The 17,622-nt window shown below is 33.7% G+C and overlaps 3 protein-coding genes across 7 annotated transcripts; 2 read left to right on the plus strand and 1 right to left on the minus strand.

Annotated features, from left to right (window-relative positions):
* The first annotated feature begins 484 nt into the window (after nucleotides 1–484).
* Nucleotides 485–2,420, plus strand: LOC103504226 (protein BASIC PENTACYSTEINE2-like). Of its 4 annotated transcripts, none has more exons than XM_008468677.2 (2): nucleotides 485–601; nucleotides 1,373–2,420. In XM_008468677.2, exon 2 carries the CDS (start codon nucleotides 1,378–1,380, stop codon nucleotides 2,209–2,211), a length of 834 nt encoding a protein of 277 aa, XP_008466899.1. In that variant the 5' UTR covers nucleotides 485–601; nucleotides 1,373–1,377; the 3' UTR covers nucleotides 2,212–2,420. The 4 variants fall into 4 exon arrangements, with proteins under 4 accessions (XP_008466899.1, XP_016898882.1, XP_050946325.1 ...); XM_017043393.2 differs by having other exon boundaries at nucleotides 494–601; nucleotides 1,194–2,420; XM_051090368.1 differs by lacking the exon at nucleotides 485–601 and adding an exon at nucleotides 696–870.
* On the plus strand, nucleotides 588–7,218 carry LOC103504249 (protein BASIC PENTACYSTEINE2-like). Of its 2 annotated transcripts, none has more exons than XM_051090369.1 (2): nucleotides 588–601; nucleotides 6,115–7,218. In XM_051090369.1, the coding sequence occupies exon 2, from the start codon at nucleotides 6,120–6,122 to the stop codon at nucleotides 6,960–6,962; it is 843 nt and encodes a 280-aa protein (XP_050946326.1). In that variant the 5' UTR covers nucleotides 588–601; nucleotides 6,115–6,119; the 3' UTR covers nucleotides 6,963–7,218. The 2 variants fall into 2 exon arrangements, with proteins under 2 accessions (XP_050946326.1, XP_008466905.1); XM_008468683.3 differs by lacking the exon at nucleotides 588–601 and adding an exon at nucleotides 5,074–5,356.
* Nucleotides 7,219–7,989: 771 nt separating this feature from the next.
* On the minus strand, nucleotides 7,990–13,244 carry LOC103504260 (65-kDa microtubule-associated protein 6). Its single transcript, XM_008468690.3, has 12 exons — nucleotides 12,533–13,244; nucleotides 11,800–11,997; nucleotides 11,353–11,625; nucleotides 10,993–11,208; nucleotides 10,749–10,904; nucleotides 10,512–10,671; nucleotides 10,229–10,380; nucleotides 9,945–10,032; nucleotides 9,310–9,383; nucleotides 9,158–9,232; nucleotides 8,709–9,064; nucleotides 7,990–8,400 (listed from the first exon to the last, which is right to left on the minus strand). The coding sequence occupies exons 1-11, from the start codon at nucleotides 12,605–12,607 to the stop codon at nucleotides 8,729–8,731; spliced, it is 1,803 nt and encodes a 600-aa protein (XP_008466912.2). The 5' UTR covers nucleotides 12,608–13,244; the 3' UTR covers nucleotides 7,990–8,400; nucleotides 8,709–8,728.
* Nucleotides 13,245–17,622: the final 4,378 nt, after the last annotated feature.

Raw genomic sequence — 17,622 nt, forward strand, 5'->3', positions numbered from 1 at the left:
AATAATTCGATGATATCAATAAAAAATATAAAAATATGAACTTTTAAAGTTGGTGAAATCGAGAGATTCAGATCTCATTAACAACTTTTATTAAATTAAATTAAGTTTGAAAATCAAAATTAAAATAAGATTAAAAAAAAAAAAGAAAAAAGAAAGGAAAATCAAAACAAATAATTTTATTTCAAAGGGAGAGTAAATGCAACCAAAACATTCTGTTTGATCAAACTTCCACCAAAATACTATAATCAAATAATGATCTCTTCAGAGAAAGAAAAAGAAAAAGAAAAGAAAAGAAAAAGAAATTGATTTCATAAAGATAATGTTAAATTAATTTAGGTTGGAAGATTTTTCTCACAACCTTCTCTATTTCTCTCTACTCATAAAGTCATAATATAAATAACATATAATGTTATCTATATATAAAAGAACCCTTTCCTTTTTCACCCACTTTTTCTCCTTCTTTTCCTTTTCCTTCCCTTTCAGTTTCTCTCTCTCTCTCTCTCTCTCTCTCTCTCTCTCTCTCTCTCTCTCTCTCTCTCCTTCCCTTTCAGTTTCTCTCTCCTCCGGCAAAAACCCTAAAGTGCCGTTTACACCCACCCAAGTAAGTTTCCTCTCTCCTCTTCTCTCTCTCTCTCTCTGTCTTTGTCTCCTCTCTCTCATCTCTCAATATATGGGGTCCTTGTTTGTGCTCTTTGACCATCACTGACATTTTCATATATAAATATTGCTATCCGTTGTTCTTTATATATACTTCTTCTATGTCCACTTTTTTAATATATATTTTTTCATTCCTTTTCGTTTCTGATCAACTTTGGTTTCTGACGGTTTATTCCAATATATTTTCTGACCCTGGTTTTTGTTTATGTAATCGTATGATGAGAATTTTGAATCTTAAATTTGTCTCCTTTTTAGGGTTTATGGTGGAAAATCTTAAATCTGTTAACGGATTACTTTATGTTTACCCTTCTATATGTATATTGAAGAGGGGCTATAATTAGATAGAACCCCTAATTTTTAGTTGGTTGGTGGGATACTGGAATTTCCAATTTTGGTACTTTTGAATCAAGAGTGTGCTGTTAAATCAACCCATTTTGGTTTTATCGAAATCTTGTGGGAATTAATTTATAATCCTCACTGTAGGGTTTGGAAAGAGAGTTAATTTAAGTGTATTTGATGAGTTTTGTTTTTTTTAGGGCTTAATTGCGGGGGCAGGGCAATTCTTTAATTTGTAGGAATATCAAAATGGTGCTATTTGAAGTTGAAGCTCACTGTTTTCTTCCTTCTTGGTGTTAATTTCTATGTTGGTTATGTTTTGAACATGAGAGTTTCTTGAGCTTACTTGTAATCTCTGCTTATTGTGTTCACTCTGTAGTTCTAATGGATGGTGATGCTTTGAACATGCGTAATTGGGGTTACTATGAACCATCTTTGAAAGCGCATCTTGGACTGCAGCTCGTGTCCACAATTGGTGAGCGAGATGTGAAACATTTTATGCCTGGACGGGACCCGTCAGCTATTGTTAACATGAATGCAGCATTTCATCCACGGGATTCTGTTGTATCTGAAGCACCGGTATCGACAAACTGGGCGAGGGATGGTTGGATGAATCAAAGGGACAAGCTATTCAATGTGTTATCCCCCAATACTAGTTATTCTCTGCTTGCAGAGACGTCAGCGGCACAACCTTTGCAAATGTTACAACCACTTGACACATCAAGAGATGAAATGGTCCTCAAGATTGAAGAACCACCTGTGAAGAAGGGAACTAAACAACCAAAGAAACGACAGAATGGAGGTGCTCCCAAAAGCCCGAAACCAAAGAAGCCTCGAAAGCCTAAAAGTAATGATCCTTCGTTTCAACAGGTGAAGGCACCAAAAAAGAAGATGGAGCTTGTTATAAATGGATTTGACATGGATATATCTAGTATCCCAATTCCAGTATGTTCTTGCACTGGAACTCCTCACCAATGTTATAGATGGGGCTACGGTGGCTGGCAATCAGCTTGTTGTACCACAAGTTTATCTCTACATCCTTTGCCAATGAGTGAGAAGCGGCGAGGTGCAAGAATTGCTGGCCGGAAAATGAGTCAAGGTGCTTTTAAGAAGGTTTTGGAGAAACTAGCAGCTCAAGGCTATAACTTTTCTAACCCAATTGATTTAAGAAGCCATTGGGCAAGGCATGGGACCAATAAGTTTGTCACAATCAGGTAGTTTAGCAGAGTATTGTGATGGTCAAGGGCCGAGTCTGTTTTACATGTATATATCTGTGGCCTTTCGCAGCAATCATGGGGTAGCTATAGCCGGTAACTTTTTCTCTTTATCGTTTATGGGTTCATAAAGTTAGGAAATTTCCATCCAGATCAATCTTGATTCGTTTTGTAGTAGTTTTCAAATTATTGGAATATCTTTTGATGCTGTTTAATTGTGTAGAAATGAATGCTATGGCGGTAGAGTTAAGTTGAAGGTGTTCTGTTTTGATAAAGTTCAATATGCATTCTCATTTATTTTGATCGATTGATATGAATGACCATGCCTTCTTAGGGAAACAGAACTTGCAGTTAGCCGTATTATTCTATTTCTTCTTTATTAACTTTCTCGTTTGGTGTTATACTACTTTGGTCTTTGCACCTTTATCTTTGGTTCATTTTGATTTTTGTACTTTTAGCTATAGTTGATTCTAGTCGATGAACTTTAGAAATGTCCGTTTGGTCTCACTACTGTTAAATAGTGACCATTTGATCCTGCACTTTCAAAAAATGACCCTCTTGACCATTTTGTTCTCTTAAAATGAAATAAAGGGGCTAAGATGCCCACTTTTTAGTAATATAGGATCAAAGGGGACACTTCAAAAGTATGGAGACCAATATGTATTTAAAACCTTTTTGTTTTTACAGAATCACAAAAGACTTGCATTTCATCTTCATCCTGATTTATCCAGGTAGACGGCCTCTGAGATGGCTACACTCATTCATTCATAAATCTTCTTTTGTACATGTTCAACAATTCACCAAAAAAATTACGAAAATTCATTCAATCTTCAATGGCTCTCTATGAACTGATAGTAAGATTGCATTAGAAGATTATTTAAATTTTTGACATGCCTATATTGTTGTAATGCATGTTAGAAGTTGATACATGAATGCTGGACTTGATGTCTGGTCATCATGACATTGCACAACTCTTTCTGGAATTTGTTCTAGTTTGTTAGTAAGTATGTCTCTGAAGTTAATTATTAAATTTTTCCATTCTCTTGTTCTCCATGGGTTCTGTTATCTTTCAGGGAAACATTTGTAAAGTAGCAATTGATTCCTTTATGATGGTTGTAGAAATGAGATTTTCTAGAAACTGCCTATGATTGATGAAATTTGAGATTACAGGAGAATTAGAGAGTTCACTAAGTAACCGTTTAGTGAAAAATTTCAAGAACACACTGTTATTATCTGAGGTTGAAACTAAGCTGCTAAAGGTTTCTGTAGGTATACTAATTCTCTCTATAATTGACGATAGTGGATTTTTGCAAGGAGCAGATTCTAAACTCAGTTGTTGGTTTAGATTGTAATTTTCATTGATAGTGTTAATTAAAGGTCGAGCATGAAAGTAGATGTCCTGTTATGCAATATAGCTTTGAAGAACTGTGTTGGATGAAAAGCAATTTTCAAAGGTGTTGAGTTCTCTCAATTTTGAACCCCATGATTTGAACAGAAAGAGATCAAATACAAATTCATGTCGATGAATCATTAGAGAAACTTTAGTTAATTGAATAATTGATCTTGTATATGTTACTGTAGAACCTTAAGGTGTAAACTTCTATATTCCTTTGCTTGTATTTCATTGGTTAAGAAATCATATTAATCTGATAATTAGTCTATATGATACCCCACTACAGCTCCATTATTACTAAACAGACGGACCAGCTTATTTCTAGATCAAAAATTATATGAAGAGGATCCTATCTATCATTTAATAATTGAAATCGCATCACTATGATATCAACACTGCAAAATTAAAGGTCAAATCAACCTCTTGAACTTTTTTTGCTTCTTTAATTCAACATATCCAATCACATAATAACTAAAGATGCATATTTAAAGCTCTCATTGCTTCTAATTGATGCGGTGTTCCGAAATTACAAACCATCTATAAATTTATTAGATTATTAACTTTAAGAATTCGTTTGAAGATAAACCCTATTAATGATAGTCTACTATTGATGGGATGTGGAAATTTGATCTAAACTTTGTTATATTTGCAAATTCTTTCACGTTATGTTATTATATGGTAGTACTTTTGAATTTAATTATTATATTTGCAACTATCTCTTTATTTATATTGAAATTATTATATTTGCAACTATCTCTTTATTTATATTGAAACTGAAAGTTTGAAATTCTTTTACGTTATGTTATTATTTGATAATACTTTTGAGTTTAATTATTATATTTTCAACTATCTTTTTATTTATATTAAAATTGAAAGTTTGGAAAGGTATTGTTCAATTATAAAAATTGAGAAACCAAATAAGTAAGTCTCAAACTTGAGAAACCAAATAAGTAAGCCTCAAACTTGAGAAACCCAAATTGTAATTTAACATGTACGAATCAACAAATTTAATCACGTTACAGGGAGAACAAATAGGTGTTGTTAAATCTCACTAAATCGAAAGGGATGATTAAATCTCACTAAATCGAAAGGGATGATTAAGAAGAGAAGTGAAGTCAAGAAAATGTTAAATCTCATTAAATCGAAAAGGATGATTAAGAAGAGAAGTGAAGTTGATGAAGAGGGGAAAGTAGATAATAAGATTAGATTAGAGAATACAATATATAGAAAAGGGAAAAGAAGAGATGGGATGTGGAGCCCTCAAAAACTCAAAGAAAGATCAATAGAGGAATGAAATGAAATGAGAGATAAGATTATATAAGAAGAAATAAATAATTATAAAGATAGGATTGTCTCATGTGGAAAATTTCCCCTACTCCAAAACATGAAAACATTGTATATAAATTATATATATATATATATATATATATATATATATATATATATCACTTTTTTTGTTTTTTGGTTAAAAAGAAAAAATTAGTTAATAAAGAAAAGAAAAAAGGAAAGAAATTTATAAAATAGCTTTGGTTTGCCTTTCCCTCTCTCCTTATTTTAAAGCGACAACTACTTCTTTGATAGATACCCATTTTTAGCTCTCTCTCTCTCTCTCTCTGTTTTTCTCTTTCCTCTCTCTCTCTCTCTCTCTCTCTCTCTCTTTCTGAGGTTTCTCTCTCCTCTCTCCTCTCTCCTCTCTGTCTCTGTCTCTCTCTCTCCAGAAGGGCAAAACCCTAAAGAGCCGTTTACACCCACCCAAGTAAGTTCTCTCTCTCTCTCTTACCCCTTCTTTCTCTTTCTCTCTCTTCTTCTCTTTCTCTCTCCCTTTCTCTCTCTCGAGTTTGAATATATGGGTCCTTCTTGTACTATCTGCATCCCATATAAATATGCATTTGCTTCTTCATTCTGTTTTTCTGATTCTCGGATTTTTTATCTTCAATTTTGGTTAGATCTGTGGTTTTTCAGATTTGAGTGTTGTGAAAACCCTAATCTTTTGCAGTTTCTGCATGATGGGTGTCGGAGATCTGATGTTTTGAGGGGTTTTTGACTTTTGGGGATTTCTGATTAGGGCTTCTGTTTTGATTTCGATGTTGCCAATGTGAACAAGTTTTGATTTTGATGATATTTTTTTTATGTATTATTTGAATATTTCAAGTTGTGGACTGCGGTAATGAGATCTGTACCCTAATTTATTTGATTGATTGAATTAAATGTTGGATCTGGAATCTTGTTTTTATCGTGAAATAATTTCTAGAAAGAACTTCGATCTACAGAATCAGTGTCTAGTAGCAAAATTTTGTTGTTGACTGTGTTCCCCATCTCTTGTAAGGTTTGAGTTGCGCTTTGATTGTTCTGTTGTTTTTATTCCCATTTCGTTTCTCCTCTTGGGATATTTTGTTGTTTTCATTTCCAAGCCATTATGAGGATGCGGTTGAACAATCGCCATCCAAGTACTGTTACTGGGAAGATTCAAAACCTGAGAATCTTTCTCTTATTGTTGTTATGTTTGATATGTAGTTCTGATGGATGACGATGCGTTAAACATGCGTAATTGGGGTTATTATGAGCCGTCCTTTAAAGGGAATCATCTCGGCCTGCAGCTCATGTCCACCATTTCTGAGCGGGACATGAAACATTTCTTACCAGGCCGTGATCCTTCTGTTATGGTTAATGCCAATGGTTCCTTCCATCCACGGGATTGCGTTGTTTCGGAAGCACCAGTGCATATGAACTATGTGAGGGACAATTGGGGGGGTAACAGAGATAGGTTTCTTAATATGTTACCTGCCAACCACAGCTATCCTGTTATGCCAGAAACTTCAGGAGCTCACTCCTTGCAGATCTTGCAACCACCCTCTTCTTCGAGGGATGAAATAGCAGCAAGTAGAGTTGAAGAGCCTCCAGTGAAGAAGGAAGGTGGGAAAGCAAAGAAAAGACAGAGTAGTGAGGCTGGCCCCAAAACCCCCAAAGCTAAAAAACCGAGGAAACCAAAAGATACTAGCACGGCTGTTCAGCGTGTGAAACCACCAAAGAAGAACATTGATCTTGTTATAAATGGGATTGATATGGACATCTCATGTATTCCAATTCCGGTTTGCTCTTGCACTGGAGCTCCTCATCAATGTTATAGGTGGGGATGTGGTGGTTGGCAGTCTGCTTGTTGTACTACCAACATATCAACTTATCCTTTGCCCATGAGTGACAAAAGACGTGGGGCGAGGATAGCTGGACGAAAAATGAGTCAGGGTGCGTTTAAGAAGGTACTTGAAAAACTAGCAGCTGATGGCTATAATTTTGCTAACCCGATCGATTTGAGGACTCACTGGGCGAGACATGGTACTAATAAGTTTGTCACAATCAGGTAGACTAATTCTCTTGGTACTTCATGGGTGGTTTCTGGGTTACGTTACGTCTGCCTGAATTGTGTATATATCTGCACCCTTCTGCAGAGCTCTGGTGGTAGTTTGTAGTTCATGAATTTTATTAACATTTCATAATTGTTTACGACATTTGGACACGTTGGTTCTTTTATTTATTTTCCCCTTCAGCTTATGTGATACATGCAAACAAAAGAATTTATCTGGATGAAGTTTCATTTAATTGATATTCCTTTTGAAAGTACTTATTCTTTGGATGTTGAAGATTAGTAGCAGATCCTTCTAAGTTCTAACTTCTAATTATTATTGAAGCTTGTGATACTTCCCCTCCATGTTGAAGATTATTAAAGGAGGGGGAGGAAGAACACAAGCAAATCTGAACAAGTTAATCTTCTGTTTTGATATATATTGGTGGTGGTTCATTGCATTGGTTCACGAAGTCCTGTAATAATAGTGTGAAACATTTTTAAGTTGTTAATGTACATTGAACAAGCTTAAGGTTATTTGGAGTAGAAGTTGTTGCCTTTGCTTTTTCTTGTTTTGGATATTTTATTTATAGCTATCGCATATCCTCCAGTAGAAGCAAAGTTGAAGTGTCAGCAAAGCTGAACTGCCCTGCTTGACCTCTATTTCTCCCAGACCAAGCAATCTCAAATTATCATGATGATGTTTAGTGTGTAGTAGTTAGATAAATAGAATACTCATTTCTTTCGACTTTCCCCCATTTTGATTTGAAGTGTTCTGTAAGATCAGATTGAGATCTTTGTGGCCTTCTCTTTGCCCATTTTATCTTTTCAAATAATCAAGCTATAATTAAGAACCAAAACTTATCTTGAATTAAAACTAAATCTGGTAGTTTGCCTTTGATCATCTGTAGTTTTGCACCAGCTTCAGTTTTCACATTTCAGGTGTGTTTGGTAGAAATGAAACCTATGTTTGGTCATGACTCGTGTTGTTCAAGGGAGGGGGATGGGGCATAGTTTAAAGAAAAGAGCAGGAAGGTTAAAGTCACATATATAGAACACCTAAGATATGCATTTTCGAAAGATTAAGAATCTAGAATCAAATGGTTGGTTTTGTTTGAGAAAGATAAAATATATACACAACACATGAAACACTAACAAAATCCACAAAACATTGTGGTTGCACTCCCTACTATATCAAATAATTCCTATTCCAACATTACAAGACTTTTAGATGCATTGTTCTGAGCTACTTATCTGTTATCGTCACTACCTATTTTATACCATACACTAAAACCACATCTTTTATGCCTTCTCGACCTGTTAGTAGCAATTCTTCCTCCAAGTCGTCCTATCAAATCACAGTTGTAAACTAGTTTACAATTTGTTTCCTATTCACAAAGTTGCTGCTGCTGCATTAGTTCATGTATATAGATATCCAGGCTGTGACCGTTGTGACCATTCTGCAAACCAAATACGAGCTCTTCGTTAAAAACCAAGCAATCACAACTAGTGCCCAAATTGCTAACAAAACGAGTGCCAAGTATTTAAATCAAAGGTTTGTAAACATTTTTTTACACTTATAAACACTTACTTGAAGACTTTCTAAGTCTTCAAAACACATTCTAAATTTAGAAACTTAAAATGTTTACCATTCAGATGTGAACTTATTTTATCCTTCCTGAGTTGAAAAATAAATATGCAGAGCGTGGCAACAAAAGAAATGACTCAAGACTAATGATAGTAAAAGCGGTCAAACCAGTAGACATACCATATTGAGAGCACTAAGATTTAACTCTGGGGGGGAGAGCCTGGCTCAGATCCATAAATTGAAGCATACGACATCGTATCCTCCTTGGATATGGCCACAAAGTTCAATGGTGCAGTAGACAATCTCCTCATTTCTTTGAAGTATCCATTTTGGCGACCGGAATAGGATCTAGGAGTTAGGAGCTCTGGGGTCGCTCCACCGACAGAGTTTCGGCGAGGCGTGGGTGTCATCGATCCATTCCCATTCGCACGATATCCATTAGTCTTCCTAAAGCTGTTGCTCTTCCGAGGACTGGGTTTAGAACCGTACATAGCTTCTTTCTCAGTGAGGAGCATATCCTGAAGTTTCTTTTGATCCTGGGAATGGAAGATTGATCTTTCTTTTCAAGAAAGGACAGTAAAAAGAATGAATTAACCTGATAATTCAAAATGAGGACATAATTAAAGTACCCTGTGTCTCCTCTTCTCCTCTTCTCTTTGCTGTCTACTTAATTTATAATCTTCAAGTATTGTCACCAACCTTGCCTGAATAAAGATGAACTAATGAACTTCCGAATACAAATGATGTAGATTGCAAAAGAAAACAGAGGGTTAATCCTTACCCCATCATAAAGAAACATAGTCTTCTTTTCATCTTCCCAGGCCAGAGTTTTGTGTATCAGATTATCAACAATAGCTGAAAAGAAACACCATTAGCTCATAGCTATTGCTGCTTTACCAATTTTTGGAAGGAACGCATTTTCTACCTCCAAGTTTAAACTTTTAAGAGTTTTTATGACATCGAATTAAATTTGAACATAAGGTGATATCAATACGATTCTTAAGGTAAAATTGCATGTCAGGTAGGAACCTACCAACTCTTTGGACAAAGTAGAGATACTGTAATTGCGATACTCATGTTGGTTGTTGCTTCAAAGATCTGTGGGCAAGAGTGAGCACTCTTGTAGTTTTGTGAAAATATTTTTGTGGGGGCTGGTCTCAGTGTCAGTAGTGTGAGAATTAAGATTGGTTTTTATTGGGTTATAGTATTCAGATTAATGTTGTGTTTGAATATTTGTTTTCGCTATTTGTATGTTTTATTGGTTAGACTGAAGTAATTTATTGATAGTTTTAAGTTCAAATCAACTTGATAAAGTTAAAACTTAAATTTTCCAATTAATCCACCCAACTTAAGGATAAAGAATGTTCTGTTCATCCTGATATGAGGAGAATAAAGTTTTCTTGCTAAGAAAAATACCTGGGATTTTGCTAATAGTCACTCTCGCTCGCTCTGCACGTTTCAGATTAACATGTGAACCTCTCCCTGCATTGTAACGATTTTCGTCCTGCAATTCGAAAGACAAAATGTTAATGCAATAGAGTAAGCCTATATAATCTCGTTTCACTCTATAAGCAAAACAAGAAGAAGAGTTCGTAACCTCACTAACTACCAAAAAGTGTAGCATAAAACGTTTATGAATGCAAAGATGATATATAAAGTAGTCAATATCTCTCGGCAAAAACACAAAATACTCAGCTTACTTTATTGTACTCTTCAAGCCAATTTTCTTCCTCACATGCTGATAGCCAGCGGTCTACTCTATCCATTATGTCTTTTCTGCTGGTGGCTTCTTCTTTTACTTTGACGATTTGTACTTCAATGTTTGCAAGGAGTTCAGAAGGATCTACTAGACCTTTAAAACAGCAAGCATTTATAGTAATCAAGTTTCTTTTTTGCTTGACTATGGTATCGAGAAATCGATTGTCATTATCAAGACTGACAAAATGGAAATTTGAATAATGTAGGATTTGATTACCAATTTACCTGAATCTATCAAAGCATTTGATTTCTCAGAAGCTGTGCTAGGATCAGCTTCAATGTGAGTCATTCTACAAATCTCCTCCAACTCAGACCTCCTTTTCAGTACAAGTTGTTTCATTCGACCCGCTTTTAGTTTAGTTAACCTCTCCACTTCTGCTGACGCCTGGAGACATCAAAATGAAAATTGAGAGTTTTTGTTTTAAAGTCGACATGTTAATCATATTTGAGAATGCTCCAAACCTGTTCGATTGTCTCTGTGGAGAGAAGACCTGGTTCTGTGACTTCTGTTTCGGATACACGCATGATGGAAGTAATCCGTGAAAATTTGCTCTTTTCATCACGTGAAGAGTCCATCAAATTCCAAAGTTCATATAATGAGGTTAAAATTTCCTTCAACTGCAGGTTGAAGCAAGTTCTAAAGTTAGAAGAAAAAGACAAATGACATAAAATCTCGAGCGAGGACCTATCACCTACGCAAGCTTACCTTTTGGATTCGAGTTTTCCTTTCTGTTTTCAATGTAAGAATGGTGTGTTCTAGGCCTTCCAATGTGCTATTGCTGATATTTGTAGCTTGTTCGATACTCGTTCTTTCTAAGCTCGGATGCACATCACTTACAGTCTGGCCAAAATCCAAACCAAGGACACCACAGAGAGAATGGACCTCACTAATATGCTCCAAAACCTTATGAAGTCGATCAGACTGCAAACAATTTCTAGTCAATCATCATTCAACTTAAAATAAATCACTTTCAATATGTGAGGAGCAGGCAAATGATAACAATGCAAAACTATAAAAAGACACAATCCTCAATTACATGATATCTTATAGTTTCTATTTCCAAACCTTCTCCTTTTGCAAGGTGCGAAGTCGTGTTTGATACTCATTGAGCTTTCTCAAAGACAGATCTGTTTCTTCCAGGGTTAAAGAATTGATGACTATGTGATCATTAACATGGTTGCTGTAACCCGAAATTTCAACACTGATCTTCTCAATTTGGGCTTTTATATCTGCAAATTGTTTCAAACGCTCCTCTTTCTTCGTCTTCAATTCTTCTACAAGGGGAGTGACAGAAGCAAGCTTTTCTTTCAATGTTTTGGACCTCTTCTCAATTTGACTCTGCCACCACAGGAAACAAATGAGAAACACAAATGCCACCAAAATGGTAATGGAACATTCATTCAACTCTTGCCAATAATTAAGAACAATTTCAAGGATCCAAACTTAAAAGTTCTCCAAGCTTTAAGGAACAAGTATGCAGGAATATAATTCGCTAGAGAACTCAATCTTTACCGGAGAATTTAGTTCGCCAAGAGAAGCCATCAATGTTGCAACCTCAGCCTCCTTAGATGCAACAGATTGATGTAGTCGTGCCTTGGCATTCGCAGCTTCCTCGACCTTTCTCCGGTACACTTCCAAGCATTCCCTCTCCAATTCTAGAAGCATACGGTCTTTATCAGCTTCACTCTCGCCGATGTCACTCCATATTTGCTGAATTCATAAGAATTGAGAGATTATCAGTAAACTTCTATCATATGAGGAATCAGTAAAAGCTAAAAAGAAAGCCTAGAAACGTATCATTCAGGTGAACTATAATCATAATACATCAAACTGCTCCATACGATGCATCTCACTAAAACCATAACAAGCGTATCTTACTAAAAATCATAACAAGCTTAGGAATAGATATAGTGAAATTTAGGACAAGGTTAAAGAAGAGAAACAGAGAAGAAGGCAAAATTAAGAAGAAGACCCCAAAAAAGTGCTTTCAGAAGAAGCCTTTGAGTCCTGAAATGTCAAAAAGTACAAACCAGTCTCTCATGTTTCTAAAAGAAATCATTAGCACTATCAGCTAGACCATAATAGCCCTAAAGAACTCATCATAAGCCTCCTTGAGAAGAAGCATATAACAAAGAGATTCTCACAAACCATCATTGTGAAGCAGATTACAAACTAAAAAAGAAGAAGAAAGCAAAAGAATGAAAAGTAGGAGAGAAAGGAAGCAGAAAGGAAAAAAGAGAAAGACCTGAAGTTCTCTGAGCAAAGCATTACAACTAGAGCTCGTACGAACACTGGTAAAAGGACTACCAACAGCCAACATTTTGTTTTCTCTTCTTTTACTTTCAACAGATCTCGATTCCACCGATCAAAAAACAAACCCTCAAATTGCTCAAACCCCCAAAAGGAATTACTGAATTTTGACCAAAAAGAACTCTCACAAACAGAAAATTCTTCAAAACACTTGAGTTAAAACAGAGCTCAAATGAATGAACTCAAGAACAGACCAAGAAAACAAGACACATTTTGTAGTGTCTAAGCTACTTCTAGAAAACAGCTTCTGTTTCATCAGATCTGAGAACCCAAAAGCCATATCTCCACCATTAAAAAGCTCATCTTCATCTGTCCTTCAAATTTCTCTCTCTTTTCACAAAACCCTTTTCTTTCCAGCTAGAACTGAACAGAGAGTGCTAAATAAAATCTAAAAGAAAAAACCAAAAGAGAGAGATTAGAGAAACGACAGAAAGAGAAAATGGGTAAAGTATCAGGGGAAAGAAATCATTCCTATCATTATTAGGAAAAAAAAATTATATATAAGTAAAGGGAAAACTACAGCAGCATTAAAAAAAAAAAAAAAAAAAAAAGAAGAAGCTTTTTAAAATAAAAAGAAGAAAAAAGGATGAACAAGAAGAAGCAAAGCAAAGCAAAGCAGTGAATGAATGAATGAATGAATAATAAAAAAAAAAAAAGGATTAAAAGAAAAAAAAAGATGCAACTTTTTAGAATTTGGAGGTTGTGCTAAAATGCACCGACGTGGCAGTTAACGGTAATAGAGTTGAATTGGTGGCGCATGTTAGCAAGAATTGTATATTTGTAAATAAAATTGTAGATTTTCTCTTAGGGTTTGGTTTTTAGGTGACTCAGAGAGCACTTCCCTTGAGAATTAACAATAAAAAGAAACTTCATTTTATTGTTATTTTTATATATATATATATATATATATATATATATATATATATATATATATATATATATATATATATATATATATATATATATTTATAGTGAAAAAGGAAGGCAAGCCAGCTTTGTTTTTATTACATTAATTAATTAATATAAGTGAGATACAACCCCCACTTTCAATCAAGCTCGTGTGTTACAATCTCAAATAATAAGAGCGATTGTGTTCCAAATATTGCATGGAGCGTAGGGGTTTATTAAGTAGGAATTGTTCTATTACATAAACTACAATGCCTTTTTCTTTTTGAGATCATAAATAAAAACAAAAACACTTCATAGTTACTCATATTACTCTTTTCATTTTCCACATTTCCCCTCTACGGCTACTATTATCTTACAAATCAAATTAATTATTTTAGTACATAATTCAAAAAATTAAATACCTCCATTCTACTTTCTTTTAATCAAGTTGATCTCAGTAACTATGAATTTCTTTTTGAGATAATAAATTTGTATGATTTTTTTTAATAGGAGGAATGATTAATTTGGTGCCTAAGACACCAAATAAATAAATACAAAACATATAATTAAAAAAATGTCTTTCTCTAAATTAAGTGAAAGCTTAACCTATACTAATAATACAATTAAATTCCAAATTAGACCTTAATTACATCACATCACGCATGCTTTATTGTCTTTGATTTAAGTTTTTAAGTTATATAAATTAGGTTAATTAGAATGATATCATTATCAAATAATAATAAAAATAAAAAAAAATGATATCTAGATTTTATATAGTTGGCTTAGAAAACATTGTGGCTTTTAGTTTTAATTTATGAGATAATTAAAAGAAAAGCATGTGAAAACTATAGAAGAGAATATAAATTGGAGGGTACAATATGTGAATTGTAATAATAATAATTATTATAATTATGGAAAAGCTCGGAAGTTTATATAAATTTAATTTGAGAGAGGAATTTTTAATGAATTTAATTAGTTGTGACTTTTCAAATACTTAATGATGGATTCTATAAGAAAGGCAGATAAGACTTTTGTAGTTATATGCCTCATTTTGGAAATGCTTTTCTAACTCCAAATAATTTCTTAGGTCACTTCTTATATATCCTTACCTTATTGGCAATAAAATTATGATTTGAGAAAAACAAAACTATATTTCGTTATAAATGTTTGTGTTGACATGGGAAATTCTCACACATTTGTTGTCTATCGTAGGCCTTTCGCATGTTTCTTTACTGAATTGTTTCTTTTTTGTGAGTCTCATTCTCTAAATTAACCTGATTGAGAGTTTCTCGCACCAATGTGGTGTTAAGTCTAACACACTCTGATGTCTAAATTAGTATATTGAAGTATAAAATTTAACTAAATACAAAAGTATTGACCTTTTTATTTGAAAATTTCTAAACTCTTCTTATGTGGCGTCATCAAATGGGGTTAGTACTTAATAAAACATTATAATTTCCTCTTACACTTGCATGTGGTTATATGCAACTCCAATTATGTTAGGGTTGTTGTGACACTCGAGGCTGTAAAGCATTAAGCCGAGTCCAACTCGATTATTTTTCGATTGTATACATTTCTCAACTCTACTGGTTGGTTCGAAACTCGATATTCTAACATCTTCTTTTTGAGACATATACTTATCCATTTTGCTTCTGAATTTCTTTTAGATTTAAACCCACTATAGACTTTTGGATCTTGTTAGGAAAATCTTCAAAAGAATCTAATAAGACATCAATTTTCAATGTAATAATATCTTTTCAAATTATGTCTAATATTTTTTAGTTGAGTTTTTATCGATGCAATTTTGTGGCAGGATGGTTTGATTAGATTAGGGTTAATTCATAATTGATGGTTCTAAAATATTAATAATTCGATTTGATCGATAAATTGAAAGATAAGAATGAAGCTTTTCTAAAAAGGTGATTACTAGAACCAAATGTTAACTTTTGTAGCAGTGACATCACGAAAAAAAATCGAAGACTTCAGCAAGAGAATAAAAACAATATAATTTTATTTTCCCATTATAAAAATTTAGAATATATTTTTGAAAGGGAATTGAAAAACAAAAAAAGAAAATCACAGAACAAACTTGCTGTTTTTCGAAAATATGAAGACAAGAAATTTGGAAACATGAAGCAAACATCTTCCAATGAGCTTAAGAAAATGACACATAAAGAAAGAGAAAAAAAAAATGACCAACATTGTTGAGTTCAATACAACTCTATGTGAGTTGGCATTCTAAACTCTAAAAAGTCTTTTTAATCCTTCAAAAAGGATCAACTATATGTGTTGTGTAAAAGTGTCCATTAAAAAGAAACAATAATCACTCTTGACCCTAAAAAAGAGCTTCAGAAGATTAATACTTTTTTTAAAATGAGCAATCAAACCCTCTCTCTCTCTCTCATCAAGTTCAAAGCAATTTCTCAACATTTTACGTTTGTTTATGGGTTAAATGAGAGACAAAGTTACAATTTTGCACATGGGATTGGTAAAAAAATTGGACAAAAGAAAGAATATTTCCTCTTTCCCTAAAAGAAAGTCATTAAGCTTTTTTTTTTTTAAATAGAAAGTTATTAAGTTAATTATGCCAAAAAAAAGTTGGGAGAGGACCTAAGATTGCACACAAATTAAACCAAATAAAAGTTAATGGGTGGATAAAAGAGAGAGACTACGTCATTTTTGGTTTATTAGAGAGAATGGATGAGAGTACACTTAAAATCTAATATAGTAGATGAATAGAGGTTGGAAAAACGAAGAAAACAAGGGGGTCATACGCCCAAAACAACCACCCGAATCAGAAGAGATGACCTAAAAATTGAAGTTGCAGATTTATATCCGCACGATGGTGATACAAGACAGAGTCGCGGAGCTGTCACAAAAATGCAAATTGTGCACCTCTTTTGGTGGTAATTTTATCATTTTTGAGTTTATTAACTTAATTTCTTCATCTGGATTTCGAATCGGTTAGTTTTAGCTCCATTTTCTCCTTAATGTTTGATTATATCTTTTTTATTATCTAAACTTATAAAATAATCAAATTGAAATTAAAAATCAATTAACAATCCCTATATACACTACAAGAAGAAGGGGGTCTGCGAATGTAGAGATGCGTCGACAGAAGTCAAGGCTGCGTCGAGAGAGGCTACGTCGATGTATAAAAGGACGTCGACAAGAGTGTCGTGAGAGACGCATTGTGGAAGGCACTCCTGACGTGCGAACGGAGCGACGTCGGCAAAAGGTTACTGCCGATGCACTGTTCACCGACATGGTCAACATGTCGGCAGTGGGGAACTGTCGATGTTTGGTAACGACGTCGCAAATAGGTTACTGCCGATGTCGGTGTCGATAGTGTTATATTGGGATCTGATTTGATTTAAATTTAATCAAATTCTAAAAATAATTGACGTAAAATTAATAAAAAAATTAAAATACCAAATCAAATTTATATTAAAATTAATTCAAATATTAAAAAATACACGTTTGTAGGTTTTAGAAATTATATGAATAATAAAAAGTAAAAACAAAAAAGTAAAGCATAATTCTAAGCGCCGACATCAATTTTCCCAACTTCTACACATTGCCTTAGCATGATTGTAGCTAATATGAACATAGAGACATGAGCAGAATGTACAAAGAAGAAAGTTGAACATTATTACAAGCTTCATTGAAAAAAATAATATGTTGCTTCAAACAGAAACGAACATTGCTCTGGTGGTTCCAAAAAATTGATTGAGAAGAGAGGAGTAGTAAATAACAAGATCGATAACCAAACAGGTAAGCCATAGAAAGTTTTCCACTTGCATATTAAGTAAATATGATTGATAATCTTTTTTACAATCAATCATATTTACGTATAACTCAAATTCAGTATAACTCCCAAATTCAAATTAGAATTCAATTTGAAAATTTGAAATTCAATCTCAAATTCAACTTCAATGTTACATCTTAACACATTAAAATCTACAACTAAATCAAAATCTAAATACTAAAACTAATTTGAAATCTAAAACCTAAAATTAATTTGAAATTTAAATCCTAAAACTAATTAACTAAACAAAATTAAAACAAAACTAAAACCATGTTTATGTTTGTGCAATGGTGTCTTAGCAATAATTTTAAAATTAGTAAACCACTTAT

This window comes from Cucumis melo, chromosome 9, assembly GCF_025177605.1.
Source record: "Cucumis melo cultivar AY chromosome 9, USDA_Cmelo_AY_1.0, whole genome shotgun sequence".
NCBI lineage: Eukaryota > Viridiplantae > Streptophyta > Magnoliopsida > Cucurbitales > Cucurbitaceae > Cucumis > Cucumis melo.

Excerpts from the sequence above, each read along its gene's own strand:
- LOC103504226 (XM_051090368.1), top strand. The coding sequence starts at position 759 with ATGTCCACTTTTTTAATATATATTTTTTCATTCCTTTTCGTTTCTGAT. Across the intron at positions 871-1,372 it reads TGGTTTTTGTTTATGTAATC|TTCTAATGGATGGTGATGCT; the intron begins GTATGATGAGAA and ends TTCACTCTGTAG.
- LOC103504249 (XM_051090369.1), top strand. The coding sequence starts at position 6,120 with ATGGATGACGATGCGTTAAACATGCGTAATTGGGGTTATTATGAGCCG.
- LOC103504260 (XM_008468690.3), bottom strand. The coding sequence starts at position 12,607 with ATGTTGGCTGTTGGTAGTCCTTTTACCAGTGTTCGTACGAGCTCTAGT. Across the intron at positions 11,998-12,532 it reads CTTTGCTCAGAGAACTTCAG|CAAATATGGAGTGACATCGG; the intron begins GTCTTTCTCTTT and ends TTATGAATTCAG. Across the intron at positions 9,384-9,944 it reads GACTATTAGCAAAATCCCAG|CTATTGTTGATAATCTGATA; the intron begins GTATTTTTCTTA and ends GTTTCTTTTCAG.